The sequence below is a fragment of the Desmodus rotundus genome, chromosome 5 (genome assembly GCF_022682495.2).
Source record: "Desmodus rotundus isolate HL8 chromosome 5, HLdesRot8A.1, whole genome shotgun sequence".
NCBI classification, from domain to species: domain Eukaryota; kingdom Metazoa; phylum Chordata; class Mammalia; order Chiroptera; family Phyllostomidae; genus Desmodus; species Desmodus rotundus.
The window spans coordinates 102,966,907-102,990,773 of NC_071391.1; the positions used below are offsets into that span (position 1 = coordinate 102,966,907).

At 43.9% G+C, this 23,867-nt stretch overlaps 1 protein-coding gene and 1 non-coding gene across 2 annotated transcripts in view; both read left to right on the top strand.

Annotated features, from left to right (window-relative positions):
- The first annotated feature begins 1,517 nt into the window (after positions 1–1,517).
- Positions 1,518–1,624, top strand: LOC112319428 (U6 spliceosomal RNA). The gene has a single exon (XR_002976341.1). It is a non-coding gene; the product is annotated as a U6 spliceosomal RNA (small nuclear RNA).
- A 1,053-nt stretch (positions 1,625–2,677) lies between these two features.
- The window catches only part of ZNF892 (zinc finger protein 892), a 35,727-nt gene continuing 14,537 nt past the window's right edge, over positions 2,678–23,867 (top strand). The window contains exons 1-7 of the mRNA XM_053924404.2: positions 2,678–2,758; positions 7,897–7,969; positions 9,199–9,285; positions 11,252–11,356; positions 11,857–12,945; positions 22,812–23,003; positions 23,774–23,862. Of these exons, the coding sequence (XP_053780379.2) occupies positions 2,729–2,758; positions 7,897–7,969; positions 9,199–9,285; positions 11,252–11,356; positions 11,857–12,945; positions 22,812–23,003; positions 23,774–23,862 (1,665 nt within the window). The 5' untranslated portion in view covers positions 2,678–2,728. The remainder of the gene's footprint in view (positions 2,759–7,896; positions 7,970–9,198; positions 9,286–11,251; positions 11,357–11,856; positions 12,946–22,811; positions 23,004–23,773; positions 23,863–23,867) is intronic.

Below are 23,867 nucleotides of genomic sequence, written 5' to 3' on the forward strand. Positions count from 1 at the left end.
ACCACTCTTCCAGGTGTATTTACCCTCTGCTGTCTTCCCCTCTTTCCTCTGGCGGTTGGGAACAGGCTCTGGGTGGCCTTCCCCTCCACCTCCACTCCAGTCTCTGGATCCTGGGCCTGGAAGGTTAGTTGTGTCAGCAGTGAAGGCAGTTGCAGGCTCGGCCCTTCTTTGGGATCCCTGGCCTCTTCCTAGGATCCTCCTTCTCCTAGGCCAGGTACTAACTTCCCAGGAAGGCTTCTGGGCCTCTGCACCCTGGAGAGTCAAACCTGATGTTGTGGAGTCAGTCCACAGCTGGGGCTAAAGGGTAACGTCCCTTCACTATGTCCAAGTCTGTCCTCCCCAAGGTTCCAGGAGCAGGGAACAAGCTGGGTGACAACGGGCACTCCCACTCAGGGAGACATCCATTCCACCACAGGGCCCAGAACAGGGCTGACACACCCAGACAGACGCTGCTGTCCCGCATGAGGCACTTGTGTTCTGATCCCTGGAACTGCTGGTGGGGGCAAAGGGGAACCAAGCTCTGGAACCCAGCTCTAACTCAGACCCAGCCGCAGGGGTGACCACACCATGATCAGGTACTGCGGTAGCCAAACCCCTGACCTCGGCGCCCAATGTGCCTCGGAGACCCAGAGAAAGACAAGACTCCAGGGAGGGCCTTGCAGGGACACAGACCACTGCCCCCAGGTCCAGGCCTCCACGGCCCCTGCAGCCATTAGACAGAGGGTCACTCCCAACACTGTTACTGGCTCAGCACAGAGGCCTGTGTGCCAGATGTAGACAAACCCACAGAGAACAAGCACTGCCTTGGCCCCGCCTGCCAAGACCCGTCCTGCGCCAGTGCTTGGCGTCTCAGAGTGGCCTGTCTCAACAGAAACCTGCTTGCGGGTTTCACCCTGTTCCTTCCCGGGGCTGGGAACTGGGAGCAATTTTCATCCTGAGCCTGTAGCCTGGTTTGGGGCTATGCAACAAAAGTCACTGAAAATGTGTTCAAAAGAAAAGCCTGAGACCTACCCTGAATCTGCCACATAAGGATTTCCAGGAAGCGGGTGGCTTCTTGGGAACCATGGCTGGGACAGGAGTTAATTCTCTTCAATGCTCTGGAACCAAAAAGGTGAGGGGATGGGCAAACAAGGACAGATCTTTATCTCACTGATGGCTCAACACGACTAGATAGATGTGGAACTGCTTCATATGAACTTGAGGGGCACTGCCTGTCCCTGATACCTTTCTTTTTGGCATTGGCCGGTTAGTGTCTGAAGTTTCTCACTTTTATTGAGGGATCAGAAAGACAGATTTTGATCCAGAGGCGCATCTTACCCAGGAAAGTTAATCAATAGTTTAACAGAGATGTCCCCTCACCCACTCATAGTGCTCTGGTATGCCACTGGATGTCAAGGGCTGTTAGGGGAGCTTTAGTCCCCAATAGCCTAATATTTACCCATTACCCCAAACATTCCCTTTTGCTGTTTCTTTGTAGTCAAACACTTCTCCAATAAGAACATGGGACTAAGGGCTTTCTGCCTAGTTTGGGCAGCACATATACTAAAATTATAAAGATACAGGGAATATTAGCATGGCCTTTGCCAAGGATAACACGCAAATTCATGAAGTGTCCTATATTTTTAAACAAACCCAGATCTTGCTTTGTCATTAAAAAGATTTTGGATGCTGAAAGAAAAAGTCATTTTCTAAAGGTTACATACTGTATAATCCTATTCATATGACAATCGGGAAAAAATGAAGTATTGAAGGGAGAAGTGGTCACAAGGAGTTGTGACAATGCCTTGCCTATGATAGGCAATTTAGGTTTTTGCGAGTGTAAGGGTATACTTGTTCATGAAGTGGGATTTTACCATATTTTTTTGTTTCATCAGCAGTCTTCCCTGAAGCTCTAGGAGCTCATTGGTTCATGACTTTAGCTACTCATAAGATCACCCGCAGATATTTTCAAACGCTCGCTCCTCAGAGTGGGCCCCAGGCACCAGTATGTTACGTCTACAGCTCTTCAGGTGATTCCTGTGCAGCAGAGGTTAAGAATCCCTGCAATGTCTCGAACCAGGGCCCTTCCGGGCTGGCGTGCGCTGGAGCTGTTGATCAGTCGGGCGGCTCCCCAGTTAAATAGACATATATCCTCGGCTCTTTTCTGGCGCAAAAATGTTCGCATACCCTACCTCAGGCCCAGCCCGTCCTCAGAACAAAATTCTGCGTCTCACTGGACCAAATTCCAGAACTAAGTTAGACAAACTAAAGCATAAACAAATCCCTTCCCAGTGCCAAAAGACTCAATATCGTCCTCAGTTTTCCCTGGGCGGTGAAAACCAGAAGTAGGAATGGCCCCAAGGATGGGAAAGACACATTTCCCACCGGAGGACATAAGGAATGTGACATCACACGTGGTCAGTACTTCCAGGGTGACCATAAGCCTACACATCCACACCAGTTCCCTCTCCCTATAGCAACTACATCATAGACGCTTCCCACTAGCCCCAGCGTCCACAGGTTCTCACAGGCGTGGACCAGCTCAGAGTTTCAGACGTCATATTTAAGCGCACAGGCCGCTTAGACTTCTGGGAAATACAGTCCGTGCGAAGGCCGAGCATTGATTGGGCGCACAGGCGTCAGAGCTCTGTGCGCAGGCGTACTGCTTTCCCAACCTGAAGAGGCGCTGTCTTCCTGGTTTCTGAGCACAGTGTTTCGGAGGTGAGAGCTGCAGATTTGTGTCTTCGAGATGCCGAGTGAGCGCAGCGACCGTGAGAACGGGAAGTCAAGAATCTGGGGGGAGGTGTTGTGGGAGTAGAGCAAGGTAATGTGGCAGAACCTTCTGGTGTGTGTGCGCGCCCGCCCAGGAGCGCGTGCGCGCTTGGCAGTGTCCAGGCTGAGCGGTATGGACACAAAGTTGTCTCTCCCCGACCCCCGAGTATGCTGGTAGAACTGAGTGACACGACCGAACGTGTGTGTGTGTGTCCGTCCGGTCAGTGCGGGCAACAGCCACTGTACACTATATGTCATATTCCAACTTTTAGGTTGGAAGTTTGGAGCCATCCTCCTGTCAACGAAAACTTAAGGAGACCTTTCTGAGAGACAAAAGACAGTTTTGTTCAGAATGGTTTACAGACCAGGGAGACCCAGCCTCTGGGATGAACCGCAGGGAAGGTGGGGCAACGTTTTTAAAGGCAAAATCCACAAGAAGCTGACCGTTAATGGGACTAGTTGCACAGAAAAGCAAAGCCATAGTATACATTATACATTTTTCTGATTGGTTAAAGCAACCAGGCTTTCTAGTTTCCGTTAATTCGTGGTCAGCAGGTAGAGTTAGGAGATCTGGGCAGCAGGGAGTATCACAAGACTGGGACCATGGTCTCAGTTTCCCTTGGAGCTTGTAAAACAAACTTGTAAAACAGGTAATGATCAAACAGACAATATAGGGAGTGCAGTTTGTCACGTGGACTGAGTCAGCATTCAAACTGCAGAGTTGCCTAGTTTCTCAAGCAGGACCAGAGGCCAAATTGCAAAAATGGCCAGATATTTGGCCACAAAGTTATGTTAAAATACTCTTCTCCTCCCGCCCTTTCTTCCCTCTGTGGGTGTTCACTAAATGTAGGTGGAACTGATACTACATGTAACATGCTGCCCACTCCAGTCCCTCCATCTTTCCCAGAAACCTCAGCTTGTTTAGCTCCCTATCTTGGGCCTCCACACAAGTGGTCATGGGTGGGGTGAGTGTTTATGGGGTTGGTTGCATAGAGGAGCAGGACAAGACACACAGGCAAGGTGGATTTTATGGGTCTGATCTAGGGACTGACAATAATAAAATTTTTAGGGGACAGTTGTTATAGAGGTCACATCCAGGACGAGAGAGAGGAAAGGACTAGTGGCAGGGAGCCAGTTAGAAATGGTTGGTAGTGGTAGTTATCCTAAAGCAAGCTGTTATGCACCTCAGTTATGATGGCATCAGTGGTAGGGAAGGATACAAATGACATTGCAAAAGAAGAGTCAAAAGGACTTGGTGACTGACTAGATTTGGGAAGAAAGAGAGTGAGGTAAGAGTGAATTTGGGGCACCTGGGAGAATACTAGAACATCTGATAGAAATGTAAAAAAGGAGAGGAATTGATGTGGGGAGTTGAAGAGGGAAAGATGGTTTTGATGCGCTGGCAGAATGTCTAATTCAAAATTGCAGTCATTTGGAAATGCAAGGTGAGTTTGGAAGAGGCATTGGGACTAGACTGGGAACCTTGTCTGTAGAAGTAGAAAATGGAGTGCTAGGTGTGAATGGACTTTCTGAGGGATAACAAGAAGAACATTGTACAAAGACTGAGCCTTGGGCAGCATCCATGTTCCCAGAGCAACATTGGGAAAAAGAATGACAGAGAGATGCTGTGTTAGTGGTAGGAAGAAAGTTCGGCTAATCAGTATCAGAACAGCTACAGCAACTTGAAGAAGCAGAAACTTGACAAAACAGTCAAAAGCTGTAGAGAAATAAAGGTAAAGCAAAAAGGATTATTGCAACTAGAGCTCAGAAAGGCATTGGTAATTTTCAAGCATGCAGATTCAGGTGTATGAAGGGTGGGAAGAGTGGAATAATGATTCAAGAATAGGTGGTGATGATGTGGAGTGGATAGGTATATATTACTATTCCATTTAGGTCATGAAAGAAAAACCTAAATGACAACTTTTTTTGCTAGAGGGAGGCCATGGGATTCAGTGAAGATAGTTTCAGATAGAGGAGGATTGTATCTGTTTGAACATATGGGAAGAAGGTGCAGGAAAGATGGGAGATGCTGGAGAAAGAAAAACTGAGTAATGCAGGGAGCTGATTCTGAACAGGTACAATAGTGAAAAAGAAAGTAAGACCCAGTTGTGGGACACTAAGGTAGACTCCTGGAGACACGGGCATTTCTGTTTTGTTGACCTCACTCCCCTGCTGCCTAGAGCATAATATTCATTGAATGGTAGGATGAATGGATTTGTGTTGTAGAAAGGAAAGGAGCTTTCATTTATTGAACAGGCTCTAAGATAAATGCTTTACATTAATTGTCTCACTATTTACAACTACCCCACGCAGTAGACATTACACAACTGGGGGTCAACTGTTAGCATAAGTAATCAATTAATAATGCCAGGTCTATAGACTGCTTTCTCCCTCATGGTCCTGCCTCCCTTGGAACTCACCCTTGTGAAACTCAGTATAGTAAAAGACATTGGTTTGCTAAAATTGAATGGTAGACATGGAGGTTTGGAATAACTACAGAGCTAGGACAGGAACAGTAAAAGCTTTTAAGCAAGGGCTCATTTGAAGATACAGAACAAGAATTTGAAGAACATTTTCTCCAGAAACACTGTGAGATCCAGGAATGGCACTATGCTAAGTATTCCTTATGAGGATAGTTTAATTCCATCCTCATAAAGTCAGTAAGCTAGGTACTGTGTTACAGTTTAGGAAATTTAGGCTTTGTGAGAGGCTTAGGTAGAATTTAAACCCAGGTCTGTTTTTTTTTTTTTTCTTAAGATTGTATTTATTTTTAGAGGGAGGGGAAGGATGGGAGAAACTAAGGGAGAGAAACATCGATGTGAGAGAGAAACATTAATCAGTTGCCTGTTGTATGTGCCCCAGATAGGGACCAAACCCACAACCCAGGCATGTACCCTGACCAGGAAGCAAACTAGCCATCTTTTGGTTTGTGGGACAACACCCAGCCAACTGAGCCACACTGGTCAGTGCTGTCTCGCACTTTTTAACATCTGTGCTATGATGATTTATTTTTGTGAAAAGATAGCACAGTGCCTGGTCAGTAGCAAATGCAAATGCTCAAAAAATGCTAGTTATTAATATGATGTTTAATGGTGTTCCATTGTATTGATGGGCTGGATCATAAATTAATCAAATCTCCTATTTAGAAATGTAGGGTATTTCAAATTTTGTCTGTATTATAGTAAGGATTAAATGAGGTAATACATACAATGTTCTTAGATTTCCACACATAGCATCCAATAAAGGTTAGTATTAATGATGATTAAGAAAAAGCTTTGCATATATTCTTACTTATTTCCTTAGGATAAACTAGGAGAGAATGGCTGGGTCAAAGAATATGCATAATTCAAGGCACTTGATACAAATTGCAATGATCTTTCTAAGATCTGGTAATGACACATGCATAAATCTGCCACGCGTGGAAAAGGGAGGATACAAAGCTCTCCTGGATCCAGCCAGCTTCTGCCTGTTTCTCCAACCTCATCCTTTCCCACAGCTCTGCGCAGCCTAGACATCTGCCATGCTAAAGTAGTTACAGTTGTTAATCCTTTCCATGTAGAGACCTGCCTCCTTGTTTTCAAAAACTAGGTGTTTTTCCTGCCTAGATTCTCCTCCCCCAAGTCATAACTTATTTTAGATCTCATTTCTGCCCAGAAACCTGCCCTATTCCTACCTCCCTCCCATCTGGGTTAGGCAAGCCTCTGATGTCTGTCAGAATTTGCTGTATATATCTCTTTACAGTACTTATCCATCCTACAGTGAAATTTATTTTGGTTACTTGCTTGTCCAATATGCTAGGCTACATATAAGCTTTTAGAGGACAAGGAAAATATACCGTTTGGGGGCCTGGTATCAATAGTTGGTGCTGAATACACGTTGGTTGGATAAATGGATGAATGAAAAAACAAAGATCAGTGAACATACTCCCTTGACAGCAAGAGAGCAGTGAGTAAGCCAAACCTCTTCTGCCTTCTTCCCATGACCACACTCTCTCCCCATCCCAGTCAAAAGTCCCAGCAATGCTTGATTTAACTATGTTTTAATTAGACTGTTGATTGTAAGAAACTGAGACATGCTTAGCTAACCCAAGTAAAGACTGTAGTGATGAGGATTCACACAAAGCCTAAGAAAGAGGGTTGGAGTCTTATGGAAGTCAAGAATAAATAAGGCAGGTTTCTATGCAAATTGAAGCCCATGGGTGGTACTACAGGAATGGAAGGACTTGGCTTCAGTTCTTTGCCACCATTGTGACTGGGCTGCTCTTTCCCCTGACTGACTAATCCTACTTCCCACATAGCCATGGGTTCATGCCTTCTGGTAACTTTGGCTCCCCTAATCCTTGTGGCTACTCTGTCCCTCAGGGTACCCTTTTAGCTTGTCATCCACTTGTTGTCCTGATGTTTTCTTAGTTCACCTTCCTAAGGAAGGACGTTATCTCTTCAAGTTACCATATTTTGGGGACTATATGATGCACTTAGGTTTTAGAGGAGGAAAATAGGAAAAAAAAACCCTACTCCACCGCTGCTGCCCCCCCCCCCCCCAGCCAGCCAGGTAAGCTACATTCGGACTACAAGACACACCCCCATTTCCTCCCAAATTTGGGGGGAAAGTGCGTCTTATAGTTCGAAAAATATGGTAGGTCACATTTCAATCTGCTGGGCAGCCTGTAAAATGCCCACCTGTGGCCTATTAATTACTGCCTGTCCTTGCGCAAAGGGTTATAAATAGAGTATCTTTAAAGAGACTTTGGTATTTACTTGACTGTTATCTATGTAATTGTTTATAAAATTTATGTTTTTTTATCCAGTAACCATCAGGGCAATATTGAATGAATTTGTAAGTATAGTATGAGCCTTAATCTGTTTTTGACTCCCAGGAACAAAACTTTGCCGCTAGAATCATAGTGAAGCGAGTACCACATTGTGTTATGACTAGCAATGTACATGCCTTTTGCTCTAGTTCTGGAGCAGGGTGGGCTTGCCCCGGTCTTGCTTTACTTTCCTTCCCTTTCTGTAGGGCACTGAGTTGAGGATGGATATATAACTCACTGGTGTACAGAGAATTCTTACTTCATGGGTCAGAAAAGTACAAATGATACCAGTCTTTCTCATACTTACCTTCCCATTCCACACCTTTCCTTTATTAGGACTCTGCCCTTATCCACACGGAGAGCACATAGGAGGGAATGGCTGCTGTGGCTCCGACTGCCAGATGCCAGGTGATGTAGGCTTTTCTGATTTTGAAATACTTTATTAGTCTCTGTAGTATAAACCCTTTTCTTTCTTTCTCCTGGAGCTTTTTTGGTCAGACCCACCAGGTACATGAAGGATTCCATAGGGAGCACTTCTTCCCCTTTGACTTGTGTCCTTAGTGACCTTTTCATGCCTTGAACATGGGCTCACTAGCCTGTCATCAGGCACATAGCCCCTGTGGCATTGGCTCTGAGTGATTTTGCCTAAAAATGATTGTACAAGTCTGATTGGAAAGTTTGGGGAATAATGGGCCGGTTTAGTTCTTTCTTTTCTTGTATATCCATGTATGGACTGAAAGGAGGCCCCATGTACTCCAGGGGGTGCTGGGTTAGGCTGCGGAATGTGAGCACCTCAGTGAGGTCGTAAGAGTTTTAAGGAAAGTTTAGTGGGCAGAGACATGTGCTTGCCCCATTTCCACGCAAAGGCAGAGGGTCTTGAATTCTGTGCTTTGGCTTAAAACTTCTGCAAACTAAAGACTCATCTGGGGTTTTAGGATGGAGGATAAAGATGCAATCTCATAGAATCACAGACCTTTAGAGAAACTGAGAGGGATCCTAAAGACTATCTAATCAACATCATTGCTTTAAGGATTTGTTAAAAAAAAAAAAGACAATGGGTGGAATTTGCATAAGGTTGTAGATTAGACAATAGTAAAATGTTAATACTATTTTCTTGATTCTCTTATAACTGTGATTATACAAGAGAATATCCTTGTTTTCACAAAATATGCACTGAAACATTAGTGAGTAGAGGGTTATCATGTTTGCAAGTTAGCTCTCAAGGAGTTCAGGAAGAATATAGAAGAAAAGTATACTCAGAGAGACAGGAGGATAAAGAAAATGTGGAAAATGTTAACATTTGAGGAAGCTGAGTGAAGCGTCCATGGGAATTCTTTGTTTCTTTCTCACAAGTTTTCTATAAGTCTGAAAATTAAGAGCCTTAATACTCAGAGGCTCAGCTGTGACTGTAGTGGTGTGGGATTAAGACCAATGGGGATTATGCTACTTTTTCCAAGTGCATCAAAGCTCTGCTTTGTCAGACCATTTTCTTTCCCCTCCCTCCACAACCTCCAGGGTTCTCATCTTTATGACAGATTTGTCTGGTCTGTGTAAAGAGAAGGGTTATGAGTAAGGGAGAATGTAATTGTGTTTCCAGGAATCAGTGACATTCATGGATGTGGCTGTGATTTTCACAGACGAAGAGTGGAGGCATCTGATCCCTATTCAGAGGGATCTCTACAAGCAGGTGATGCTGGAGAACTACGAGAGCATTGTCTCACTAGGTAAGAAGAGCTTCCCATAAGTAGCTGGATTCTATACTGTGTTAATATGGGGTTGAAGGGCTAATAAATTGATACCTCTTCTCCCACCTGAGTTCTGAACCACTGAGAGACAAGATGGAAGAGTAGGAGGATGTGGCTTAGGTGTACAGCAACAGTGGGCTTCCTAATGTTGAACCCCAGCATTGGACAGACTTACTGTCTGAGCCTTAATGCTTAAGGGACCACCATAGGCTCCCTTGCTCAGCAGCCTGGCCCTGCAGCACAAAGGGCCTGGGGAAGCAGAGCAGATGTGCACCTGCTACAGGGAGCTGGCTCTCCAGAGAGGGTGAACAGAAGAGGCCGAGTTATTTATGCCCAGCTCTTTCCCCAACTCATCAGTCAGGTAACTTAGTCAGAGGGCTAAGGGTGGGTGAGGGGCCATCTTTTTGAGGGAAAATATCTTCTCAGAAGCAGACAAGGAGGGGAGACATGTTTTACTTAAAAGAAGGTGGTGTGGGAGTTAGAATACAAGGTTGTGCCTTAGAGTAGGTCACTAGAAATGTGTTTGATTTTGAATATTTGTCTTAAGTAACATCTTAGATGCCCACAGAAGACACTCTGTAATTAGAGACTTTCATGACAAAGGAAAAATTAATTAAGAATAACTGCTGGTGTCAGGTATTCATGAGAAGTAAAGCTGGGCTCCTATAGGTAATGGAACCTCTCAGGAGCTTCCGGAATAAGAGGCTGAGAGAGTGTGCAGATTTAGAACCAGGCTTACAATAAGCATCAGGTGGCAGTAAAAGGAATACATTGCAGATTTCATGCAAGGTCAAAAAATCAAGTGTAACAGCTCCTGGATTAGCCTAAACAGGCCAAATATGGAGAACAGAATAATGTTCATGGAGTATTAAGGGAGACTACTAAGCCTTTGTCATAGGCTTTGGCAGGATGAAATACCGGGTAACATAGAATTCATCAGATCAGAGACAGGAAGCCCCAGGGAAGTGATGGATGTGGCCACTTTGTCAGCATAAAACTGGAAAGATGATTCTGGGGCCCAGGAAGAACATGCCTCTCTTTCCTAAGTTGGGGGACTAATGCAAGGGAAGTGTAGACCTCAAGACTATTTCTAGGAGGAGAATCAGTGTAACCAAAATGGATAGGTTCACTTCTAGAAATTTGTCTCAAGGAGATGATAGGATTAGCGGCCCATGCTGTACATGTATGTTCATATTTTTTTAAATATTAAAACCAGTCTGAAATGTCTGCCAGCAGGAGATTAAATTAGATTATTCCATACAATATAGTATCAGGTAGTCATTAAAATGGTGAGATAGATCTGTGTTAATGGAAATAATTTTTAAATTTATTCTTATGTGAAAAAATTAAGTTTACAAATCAACATTATTTCATTATCCAGTTTTTAACAGTTATATCTGTAGGTATCTTTCAGTATTGAGATGAATAGAAATAAAAATAATTAATACAAAGTACAAAAAATGATTTTTCTTTTGACTTACACATACCTCTAATTTTCCTACAATGAACATGACCCACTTCTTTAAATAAAAGCATAATACTAAAGGGTAAGCAAACAAAAAAAATGCACTTCTATTACATGTTTTTACTCAAGGTGATCTTTTTTTCATTCTTACCTTTCTTGAGCCAAGGACTGTTTCCACCCATCCTACCAGCACTAAAGCCAAGAGCATCCCATTTGCCTCTGGAGGAAGAATAAACACATTCATTCAAGGGAATTTGATCAACTTCTTGACCAAGCGCTACTTGTTCTTTTTTAGAACCTCAGTGTTGACGTCTATCCAGATGTGCCTACATCTTCTGCATTATTTTGTAGTCCACATCCTTAGAATGCATGGTCTGCCTTCTGTATTTTCTCTGTGAAAGTCCGAGAAGCTGAGATTAAGCTTTGGAGTGGTTGTGTATTTCCATCTCGTATCTGGCTTGTTTCTTTCTCCATGAGCAGGACTTCCAGTTCCTCAACCTGATGTGATTTTCCAGTTGAAGAGAGAGGATAAGCCTTGGATAGTTGATCTTCATGGATCCGATGAGAGCGGGAACATTTCTCTAGGTAACTGCATATCAGCAGGGTAGGGCAGTTTATTTTGTGCTCATTTGGGGGTTTGTGGCAGGGAGTATTGGCTATCACCTTTTTTCACATCTTCTGCTTTAGTGCTATTCTCTCACCCACTAGCTTTCATTTTTCCTATACCTAAAGGTATTTTCATCTTTATTCACCAAATGCTACTGTCAGATCTGTCATGTTGACTATTCACAATTTGATATTCTTGTTTTTCACCATCCCTTCCACTTTGCATACTCTCCTAATTATCCTGACTGTGTTTCCAATAGAAATTCTTTTCTCTTCTGAGATGTCCAACATCAGATCTATTCCCTGCCTTTTTCTTTATTCCCAGGTCTCAGTCTTTCCCTAAAGAATATGGCTATTTATGGGAGGAAGCAATGCAGTGACCGTATTACCTGTCATACTTACCATAGTACCTCTTCTTTCTGCTGTAATATTTTCTGTCCCTGGAAAGAAACTGCATCTGTGTTTTCTGTCTATTTCAGACTGGGAGACTAAGCCTGAGATTCAAAGTGCTTCAGAAGAAGAAAAATCGGAAGGAATGTTGAGGGAAAAGCTTGGAAGAAAAGATCCTCTGTGTCCTAAATTTGAAGTTCATGCACTGGAAGGTGGGTTGGAAACAGAGAAGGAAAGCCCTGCAGTGGAGACCTGCAAGAAACCCTTTTCCCCCGAGGAAAGCTTGCGACAAGGGTCAACTCCCTCCAAGAAAATTCTCACTAAAGATAGAGACCAGGAATGCAGCAGTTGTGGGAAGACCTTTTTTGACCACTCGTCCCTTATCCGCCATCAGAGGACTCACACAGGAAGAAAGCCCTATGACTGTCATGAGTGTGGGAAAGCCTTTTTCAACCGTTCATCTCTAACTGTACATCAGCGAATCCACACTGGAGAGAAGCCCTTTAAATGCTGTGAGTGTGGAAAAGCCTTCAGTCACAGATGCAGTCTGAGCAGACATTTGATGTCTCACACTGGGGAGAGCCCCTATGAATGCAGCGCATGTGGGAAAGCCTTTTTTGACCGTTCATCCCTAACTGTACATCAGCGAATTCACACTGGAGAGAAGCCATTTAAATGCAGTGAGTGTGGGAAAGCTTTCTTTGACCGTTCGTCCCTCACTCGACACCAGAGAATTCATACTGGAGAAAGTCCTTATGAATGTAGTCAGTGTGGGAAAGCCTTCAGCCAGAAAAGCATTCTTACTCGACACCAGCTAATTCACACTGGCAGGAAGCCATATGAATGTAATGAGTGTGGGAAAGCCTTCTATGGTGTCTCATCACTGAATAGACATCAAAAAGCTCATGCTGGAGAGCCTCGCTACCAGTGCAGTGAGTGTGGGAAAGCATTCTTTGACCGCTCATCCCTTACACAGCATCAGAAGATTCACACTGGAGACAAACCCTATGAATGCAGCGAATGTGGGAAAGCCTTTAGCCAGAGAAGCCGACTTACGCGACATCAGAGGGTTCATACAGGAGAGAAACCCTTTGAATGCAGCGTTTGTGGGAAAGTGTTCAGTTCTAAATCGTCAGTTATTCAACATCAACGGCGCTATGCCAAACAGGGAATAGACTGAATTGGGTGAAAGCTTTAGTCAAAGGTCCTCCATGAAAACTTAAAATAGGTCTTCCCCATCTTAAATCCATCAATTGATCATCCTACCTATTCTGGCTCCTACTGTCCTTTCCTGTCTCTGCTACCACAGTGTTTGAATAAAATCTCTACTACATTAACAGAACTGAAGTGGGATGCTGGAAATTAAGGTGCAACTTTACAGTCAACAATTTGCAAAAGTTTCTCAGACAATAGGATAAATGTTAGGCTGTGATCCTCACACGCACATATTAACTGAGGCCCCTGGTATCACTGCACTTTAAATAACTGGAGGCTACAACAAGAGGGCAAAGGCAAAATGATATCAGTGGGACTGTTGTTTCCCAAATAGTTCCTTTTATAGCTGTTAGTCTCTCTCTTGGAGCTTTTTTGGGCACTGATCTTTTTTTTTTTCCTGCCCCAGCTTTTAGATCTCTTTAATATGGTTACTACTAATAGCTAGCACTTATTGAACATTTGTTATGGGGTAAGCACTCATCTAAGAGTTTTGCAAGATTATTTGATCTTTTCATCAACCCTATTAAGTAGGTACTCTTGCTACCTGCATTTTACAGGTAAGCAAACTAGAGTTTAGAGAGGTTAAATAAATTGCCCAAGGTGACAGCTAGTAAAAGGTGAAGCCAGGTCTTGAAGACGGGTCTACCTGCAAAATCTATTCCCTTTACCGTTATGTTACAAAGTTTGTTTTATAATTTATGTGCATGTATTATCTTCTTAATTAGATTGTAAGCACTTGGAGGCATGGCCTGTGTCTTTGTAGCTCACACAGTGCCTTGCAAGTAATAGGTGCCCAATAAATATTTATCTGAATTAATGACTTTTCTTCTTAACCAATTCTATTTAAAACATCTCTTGTATTCACATTCTTTCTCTGAATTCTCAGTTTAGCCTATACCTTCATCATCAAAGGGACTCATTATTGCAGTAGTCACTTTCTGATTCTAGTTCTTCCCTCTTCATCATTGAAGAAGGATATGCTAAGCTATGATGCCATATCAAACCCCAAATAGACAAAGATTAATTCCTCATATAAAACCTGATGTGAGTCAGTCTACCTACTCCATCCTCATCATTTAGAACATGTTGCCTCCAAGGCCATCATGGAAGAAAAAGCTGGAGGGTTTTGTGAGATATTTTTAGGGGTCATCACTTCTAACCACATCTCATAAGCCAGAACCCAGCACCAAGAGGCAAGGAAAGTACATCCTGACTGGTGTGGCTCAGTGGGTTAAAAGTCAGCCTGTCAACTGAGGGCACGTGCCTGGGTTGCAGACCAGGCATGTGGGGGTGCATGAGAAGCAACACGTCGGTGCTACCGTCTCTCCCTTCCCCACTCTCTAAAAAATAAAATCTTTTTTTAAAAGGCTAGGAAAGGAAACAAGCACCTCAATATTTGGTTAACAACAGCTTCTGTTGGTTACATATTGCTTCGTACTTTTAGGCCTTTCTTTCCAAATGGCCCTTCTGTCCATCTTTGTCTTACTCAGGACTCAAAATTATGCCTCAATTAGTGAGTGTCCCCGGATATAAAGGTTTAGCATGACATGATCCCCCATTGCTGAACTTTTAAGTCTTGACTCCAAACTCCTATTCCCTGGTCCCAGCCCAATATTTTTTAATCAAGGGTCAGGCATCAGTCAACTTTGACTCTAGGCGTCTGCTTAAGGTGAAGCCTGGAGAGGACTTCTCCAACCTACTAACATCACGTGGTTCTTGGACCCCCTTTGAGCAGATGAGTGGCAGGGAAGGCTTCACATGTGGGCTTTTGAAGCAACTTGAAGAAGAACAGTACAGAATCTATTGGAATGGATAATATTGGGTATTAATTTAATAAGATTAAGTAGAAAATAAAAGGGACTATGATATCCTTTTGGCTGATGACTGTCTCTTGAGAGTTCTGTATCTTTTATTTACTGCCTTGTTAAATGCAAACTGAGGATCAAATATTTCCCTAAGAAATTCTGGCAACATCAGCAAAATGAAACTAGAAATGAGAAGTGTAACATTTTTGAGTACAGAGGTAAATAAAACCAAGTGGGGACACAAACTTGATAGTTTCCTTTTTAAATATGATTTTATGCAGAAGATTTTTTAAATGTGAAATACTGTTCCATCTACTGCTAAAAGTTCTGAGGAAAGGGCCATTTTATCTTTTAATTGGTATCTCACAATAGGGCATGCAGTAGTGGAGGCATTAAATTTTGCGGTTTTAGCTTCACCTAATGCCCATTAGTAGGATCCAGTCTTGGAATCAGAAACTAACCAAATTGGAAGTATGCCAGAAATCTTTTTTTTTTTTTAACAAATAGACATTCTTTTTAAAAGATTTTATTTTTAGAGAGAGGGAAAGGTAGGGAAAAAGGGAAAGAAACATCCATGTGCTAGAGAAACATAAATCACTTGCCTCTCACACGTACCCCACTGGGGATCTGGCCTGCCATCCAGGTGTGTGCCTTGGCAGGGAATTGACCCAGCAACCTTTCAGTTTGCAGGACAATGTTCAACTCAGCCACACCAGTCAGGGCAGACATGTACTTCTTTTATTTATTTTTTTATCCTCACCCAAGGACATGCTTACTGATTTAGAGAAAAGGAAAGGGAGGGAAAGAAATATTGATTGGCCCTGGCTGGTGTAGCTCAGTGGATTGAGCATGGGCCTGCAAACCAAATGGTCACTGGTTTGATTCCCAGTCAGGGCACATGCCTGGGTTGCAGGCCACAACCCCGGTGGGGGGCATGGGAGAGGCAACCACACATTGATGTTTCTTTCTCCCCCTCTCTTAAAAAATAAATAAAATATATTTAAAAAAAATGAAAAACATCAATTAGTTGCCTCTTTTATGCACCCCAGCCATGGATGGAACCCACAACCTAGGCATGAGCCCTGACCAGGAATCAAACTGACAACCTTTCAGTTTACAGGACAACACCCAACCACCTGAGCCACCCTGGCCAGGGTGAAATTAATTTTGAGGGAATGAAATAATCTCTCTGGTGCTTAAATAAGACCTAACTAAATTTTAAAAGAGAACTGAATACTTATCACACAAGTTAAGCACTCCACAAATCAACTCTTGCCAGGAAAGTCTGCAATACTACAGAACTTTGAAGAGAACAGAATATGGTAGATAGAGAAAGCCTGTGCACTGAATTAACAAGTACCTATCTAGTCATGAGAACTTGAGTCCCAAATATGCACCTTCTATAACTAGAAACTTCGGTAGGAAAATAAACATCAAACTAATATTGATTTAGGACTGCAGATACCTTCACAGTTGGGTTATTAGCTCTTAGTCTGCTCTACATGGAGTGTCGTGTAGCTCTGATTTGAGTTGTACTTGTTCTTCAACTCCTGAAGACCTTATATTCCATGACCTTTGGCTCTTCTGACCTCAGGTGGGCAAACCTGACACCCAACTGTTCTTGTTTCTAGGGTGGTGGTTGTTTTTGTCTTTGTTTTAATCTTGTTAATAACTAAGACACCTTAGCCTGGCCCTCCTATTCCATTGATATCTTGGACAAGCTGCCTTCCCTTTCTCTTCACTTCTAGCTCCTGAAGGTGAAAATATACCAGAAAGTTCCAAGTCCAGTTGCAACAGTCAGCTGCAGCCCTGGCAGCTGTGGGGTGGGATTGGGTGAGGGGAGTGTCCAGGTTTAAGAAGTCAACCACAATGAACCAGGAGATGGGCTGTTTAATCTCACAGAATGCCACCAAGTCAAAGTTAACTCAAGACATAGTTCATCCATGAGTGGTCATCCTTCAGTACAAAAGCAGCATACATGAGAATGTAACTGAAATCCAGGCCACCAAGTCCTATTAGACACAATGTCCTTCTTGCCCTCAACATCACATATCTGTGAAACCAAATGCAGACCCCTACCCACATTTACACTGTAGAGAGATTGGCTTCCTCACACCTGCATATCTGAGAGTTCCTGCTTAGTAATAAGGCAGTTATTCCAGAGAAAGCAGAGAGAGGGGGGATATCAAGATGAGAAGAATGGAATCCTCATGTCTAGGTATTTTTTAAAAAGCACATTAATTTTTTGGTGCCATACTGGCACTTCAGTGGATGAAGGATGGAGAATTAACATGGGCATGCTCTCCTTTCATCTTGTTAATAAGCAGGAATGTGGAACTTTAGGACAAATGGAGTGATGAAGTCCAGTAGCAGAGGCCACAAAAATCAGTCCCCATGATGATCAAAGACCTGGCCCCTGATGTAGTGCCCAGCATGTTGAACATACCAGAGGTACTGTGTATGGATGTAGATTTCTTTCCATCATACATATATATTAAGCCTCTGCAAAGACTGCAGAAGGGGCAAATGACCAAATATCCTGGGATCAGCTATTCAATATATTGAGCCATTTTATAGAACCTCATGATAAAGTAATGTGCAATAGCTAAATTATCTATAATGAGCATTGAGTAATGCTTACTATGGCAGAAGTGTTAGTTGCCTAACTTGTAGCTAGTCGTTATTCTTTTTATTTATTTATTTATTTATTTATTTATTTAGAGAGGGGAAGGGAGGGAGAAAGAGAAGGAAGTAAACATCAATGTGCAAGAGATGATCAGTTGCCTCTCGCACACCCTCAATCCAGGCATGTGCATGGCTGGGAATTGAACTGGTGATCTATTGGTTTGCAGGCTGGCACTCAATCCACTGAGCCACACCAGCTAGGGCTCTTCTCTTTAATGATAGGGAATCTGAGTCACTTCTGAGTAACAGAATGCCGTGTTTATCAGCCTCTCTTGCAGTGACGTATCAGGCCAATGAAATGCTGCTGTATGAACTATCAGGCCAGTGATATTTTGATATATTTGGAACTTGTTGGAGAGGATTTCTGGAAAGGCACCTTAAGAGAGGACAGCTTAAAAAACTCCCTTTTACCCTTGTTCTTTGTTTCTTTCCACCTAGAATGTGGACATAATTTGGGAATTGACTACATTTGGGTGGTACAGGTATCCCCACTACCCATTGAACTCGGACATTCCAACATTTATGTAGTTGCGTCCTAAATAAGCAGCTTCAGTATTACTTGGGAACTTCTTAGAAATGCAAATTCTGAACTTCCGGCCAAGATGGAGGCATAGGTAGATACACTTTGCCTTCTTGCACAACCAAAAGAAGGACAACACACATTTAAAAACAAAAAATAAACAGAATTTCCAGGAAATCAAACTGTATGGAAGTCTGACAACTAAGGAGCTAAAGAAACATTCATCCAGACTAGTAGGAGGGGTGGAGATGGGCAGCTGGGGCAGAGAGGATGCACAGCAAGGTGGTGTGGCTGGTGGACCAGGTGGTCCCACATTTGCATGAGGATAAACCAGGAGGAACAACTGGGGAGCGAGACAGACCGCACAACCCAGGGTTCCAGCGCTGGGAAATAAAGCCTGAAAACCTCTGAATGTAAAAACCTGTGGGGGTTGTGGTGGCAGGAGAAACTACCAGCCTCACAGGAAAGTTTGTTGAAGAGACCCACAGGGTCCTAGAATGTACATAAACCACCCACCCAAGAATCAACACCAGAAGGGTTCAGTTTGCTTGTGAGTAGCAGAAGTGACTGGAAGCTGGCCGAGAGCCGAGCAAGTGGCTTGTTCCCTCTAGGACCCCTCCCTTACATACAGCACCACAATGCAGCAGTGTGGTTTGCCCCACCTGACAAATACCTAAGGCTCCATCCCTTACAATGTAAAAGGTGCACTGGGACCAAAAAATATGGCCCAAATGAAAGAACAAATCAAAGCTCCAACAATAGAACTAAGTGATGAAGAGATAGCCAACCTATCAGATGCACAGTTCAAAACACTGGTAATCAGGATGCTTACAGAAATGGTTGAATATGGTCACAAAATAGAGGAAAAAGTGAAGGTTATGAAAAGTGAAATAAAGGATGATGTACAGGGAACCAACAGTGATGGGAAGGAAACCATGACTCAAATCAATGATTTGGAACAGAAGGAAGAAATAAACATTCGACTGGAACAGAATTAAGAAGCAAGAATTCAAAAAAATGAGGAGAGGCTTAGGAACCTCTGGGACAACTTTAAACTTTCCAACATCTGAATCATAGGGTTGCCAGAAGGAGAAGAAGAGGAAGAACAAGAAATTGAAAACTTATTTGAAAACATAATGAAGGAGAACTTCCCCTTCGTTATGGCAAAGGAAATAAGAGTTCCAGGAAGTCCTGGAAGCTCAGAGAGTCCCAAAGAAGTTGGACCCAAGGAAGCACAGTCTAAGGAACATCGTAATTACATTACCCAAGATTAAAGATAAGGAGAAAATCTTAAAAGCAGAAAGAGAAAAGGAGACCGTTACCTACAAAGGAGTTCCCTTAAGACTAACAGCTGTTTCTCCGAAGAAACCTTGCAGACAAGGAGCTGGAAAGAAGTATTCCAAGTCGTGAAAGGCAAGGACCTGCTCTCTCTCAACAACAACAACGGGAGGGAGGAGGAAAAGAGAGAGATCTCTCTCAACAACAACAACGGAGGAGGAGAAAAGAGAGAGATCATCATCACCAAGCCCTTATTATATGATATGTTAAAGGGACTTATCTAAGAAAAAGATGATCAAAAATATGAATAGTAAAATGACAACAAACAACTATCAACAACTGAACCCTCCAAAAAAAAAAAAAAAACGAAAAGAAACTAAGCAAACAACTAGAACACAAGGAGGGTTATCAGTGTGTGGGGAGAGGACGGGGGATGAGGGAAAAGGTACAGGGAATAAGAAGCATAAATGGTAGGTACAAAATAGGGGGGAGGTTAAGAAGAGTATAGGAAATGGAGAAGCAAAGAACTTATATATACAACCCATTGACATGAACTAAGGGGGGCAGAATGCTGGTGGGAGGGGGGAGCAGGGCTGAAGGCAGTAAAGAGCAGGAAAAATGGGATAATATAATAGCATAATAAATAAAACATATTTTAGAAAGAAATGCAAATTCTCAGGCCCCACCCTAGACATCCTGATAAGGGTGTTTTCAGCATAGTGTACAGCAAGCCTTCCAGGTGATTCTGATCATGCAACAAACAGTTGGAGGTTGCATTGGTTTAGAGGTTGGGAAGAGGAGGAACTACTTAAGGAGACTGAGGAATGGCTAGTGAAGGAAGAAAACCAGAATGTTTCCGGAGGGAATAATCAATTTTTTTTCTTGACTTTGAATTTGTTTTTAAATTTTTATTGTTATTCAATTACAGTTGTATGCCTTTTCTCCCCATCCCTCCACCCCACCCCAGCTGAACCCACCTCCCTCCCCCACCTCCACCCTCCCCCTTAATTTGGTCCATGTGTCCTTTATAGTAGTTCCTGTAATCCCCTCTTCCCACTGTCCCCACCCCACTCCCCCCTGGCTATTGTTAGATTGTTCTTAACTTCAATGTCTCTGGTTATATTTTGTTTGCTTTTTTCTTCTATTGATTATGTTCCAGTTAAAGGTGAGATCATATGGTATTTGTCCCTCACCACCTGGCTTATTTCACTTAGCATAATGCTCTCCAGTTTCATCCATGCTGTTGCAAAGGGTATAAGCTCCTTCTTTCTCTCTGCTGCATAGAATTCCATTGTGTAAATATACCATAGTTTTTGGATCCACTCGTTTGCTGATGGGCACTTGCTTCCAGTACTTGGTTATTGTAAATTGTGCTGCTATGAACATTGGGGTGCACAGGTTCTTTTGGATTGGTGTTTCAGGGTTCTTAAGGTACAATCCCAGCAGCGGAATTGCTGGGTCAAAAGGCAGTTCCATTTTTAGTTTTCTGAGGAAATTCCATACTGTTTTCCACAGTGGCCCCACCAGTCTGCATTCCCACCAGCAATGCACTAGGGCTCCCTTTTCTCTGCATCCTCTCCAACATTTGTTTGTGGATTTGTTTATGTGGCCACTCTGACTGGTGTGAGATGGTACCTCATTGTGGTTTTAATTTGCATCTGTCTGATGGCTAGTGATGTTGAGCATCTTTTCATATGTCTCTGGGCCCTCTGTATGTCTTCCTTGGAGAAGTGTCTATTCAAGTCCTTTGCCCATTTTTTAATTGGGTTGTTTGTCTTCCTGGAGTGCAGTCCTGTGAGTTCTTTATATATTTTGGAGATCAGGCCCTTGTCTGAGGTATCATTAGCAAATGTTTTCCCATACTGTTGGTTCTCTTTGTAATTCGGTGCTGTTTTCTTTAGCCATGCAGAAGCTTTTTATTTTGATGAGGTCCCATTTGTTTATTCTTTCCTTTATGTCCCTTGCTTTAGAGGACATGTCTGTGAGGACGTTGCTGTGTGGAATGTCTGAGATTTTCCTGCCAATGTTTTCCTCAAGGACTTTTATGGTGTTACGACTTATATTTAAGTCTTTTATCCATCTTGAGTTTATTTTTGTGTATGGCATAAGTTGGTGATCAATTTTATCAACAACTGTTGGTAGATTAAGTGAGAGGACTGAGAGCTGAACATTGATTTGGCTAAAAACAAACAAACAAACAACCCCAGGAATTTCTGTGATGGGGATGGTTAACCAAAGTTAGAAGGGTATTTCCTCATTTTCCAGACATGTCAGCTGATGGGGACTTTCATACACACCATTTTTTAAAATAAATTGTCCATTCTTGCTGATGGAAGGGTGGGGGACTCCCTCCAGAAGTTCTTTGAGTTGGCAGAGCTATACATACCACATGCCCCTGTCCTCCAGGTCTACACATTAGACCAAAAGCAGCCAACCTAGAAAACAGGTAGGAAGTAAGTGTGGGTATCTGTGTAGCAGAAACCTAACATAATAGGGGCTTACACAAAATACCAGTTTACACTTCTCTCACGTTAAAGCCCAAGCTGTGTTCCAGGAAACTGTCAAGGGCTCACTTCCTTCTGTCTTGTTGGTTCACCATTCCTAGGGTGTTAACCTTGTCCACATGCTCAAAATGACTTGTCCCTGCTCCAGCCAGCATGTAGGCACTTTCCTGTTCATTTTGAGAATCACTTTCCTCCCCCAGGCAAGAGACAGGGCTGATGAGAAATGTAATCTTTACTCTGGAAAGCCTGAGACCTAGCTAAAAGTGGGGACTTTAATTACAGAGAAAGAACAAACCGACATTGTGGCTTGTACCGAAATACAGACAGTCCGGCTGATTTTATTTTCTTTCTTGGAATTTGAAATGGATGGAAAACTGGTTACTTCATAACGGGGAGATAAATAAATCCATGCACCCACTCCCCGCCGGCAGCTCCTAGAGCTCGTGGGCGGTCTGGAGGACTTCCAGACTCCAGTCTCCCTGAAGTGGCTTTTTCTGGGTTGAGGTAATTTCCGGGGTCGAGATCCTACTTTTCCTTATTCCGAGGTGCAGCCTGGAATAAACATCCCGGGGAGGCGCCTCCCCTCAGAGCCGAGGAGGGAATCCTGCGGGTGGGGGGCCACCCTCCATGGGGTCCAGTTGCAGGGAGTGAAGATTCCGTGCGATGCGCGATTTGGCGCGGCCCAGGGCATCTTTAGGGGCTAGAGCCCAGAGACAGCCTCGAAATAGAAGTGATCCTTCGGGTACCCACGAGACGCTCTCTGAGGGGCCGAGCGCTCGCGGAGGTCTAGTACCGGCGCAGGTGGGGGCGGGAGGCTCCGCCCAAACTGCGGAAAGCGGCCAGAAGGAAGACGCGCGGCCGACTGCGGCAGCCGGCCTCCAGTGACGCGCCTGGCGCTGCGGAAGGTTCTGGGAGTAGTAGTTCGACCTTGTTTCGGCTGGCGTGTCTTAGGTTCCCGGGCTCCCAGATTCCTCCGTCGCCGGCCCGGCTTCCTCCTTGTCTCGCAGGAGGTCCAGCCCCGGGCGAGGAGGGCTGAGTGCGGGCCAATCTAAGCCTGAGTGGCTGGAGGGAGGGCGGCAGGGAGGCCCCCCGGGTGGGTGCCAGGCGAGCCGGCGAGGGTCGCGCGCGTCCCCAGGCCTCTGAGTGGACAGAGCAGTGGACCCCTGGTCTCACGGCGGGGTCTGCTGCCCGGCCACGGGAGGGAGTCGCCATTGAGCCCGGGGGCAGAGGTGAGAATTTCGGAGCAAAGCGGCGCGAAGCCTGTCGGAGAGATGAAAGGAAAAAGGCTGCCCTTTGGCTGGGGCCGGCTCAAGCAGGGGAAGCAGACGTCTTCTCTGGGAGTGTCCTTTCCTGGAGAGCCGCTACCTGCATTGCCTGCTGGCCCGCAGGGTGATGCATGCCTCCGTTGCCCCCCAAATCAACAGAGCTAACAATTTGACTTTTGAGAATGACTTCCTTCTGTCTTCATAGGAACCCCAAAAGGGGGTAGGAAGGAGAGTATTAGACCCATTGGGCAGGTGGAAAAGTGAGAATGTGAGAAGCCATGGGATTTGTTTAGAATCCTGGATGTTTCCCTGTAAGACCCGTCGCTTTTCTGTGAAAGCCAGTATTATATATGGAAAACCAGTGTTGAAAAAGAATTTAGTCTTCCTTCATCCATGAGCCTGGAATGGAACAGGAATGAATCATTAAGTGAAGCACGGATTGACACAGATTCTTTGATTATTATTTTGACCACCACTCAGCAGATGACTGATATAAATTCGTATTTAACGTGTGTGTTCAGATTCTCCTAGCAGAGTTCTATTGGAGTTTAAGGACAGAGGATAAGAGTAACCTGAGACAGCCGTGGTCCTGGCTACCTTGATTCCAGGCTGTTGTGAGATTGTCCCTTGGTTCTCTGAGTTGATTCTTCTTAGGTGACAAGTAGCTGTGTATGGTAGTTTCTGCAAGTTCACTGCAAGGCAGGAGTAATTATGGTTCCTGTCTCCACTTGTAGGGTCATTTTCTGAGGACTCAGACCTTCCCCATGCTGGAAACCCAGAAGAAAATGGTGCGACCACTGTGCTGCTGACCCCTGTATCCCAGGTGGG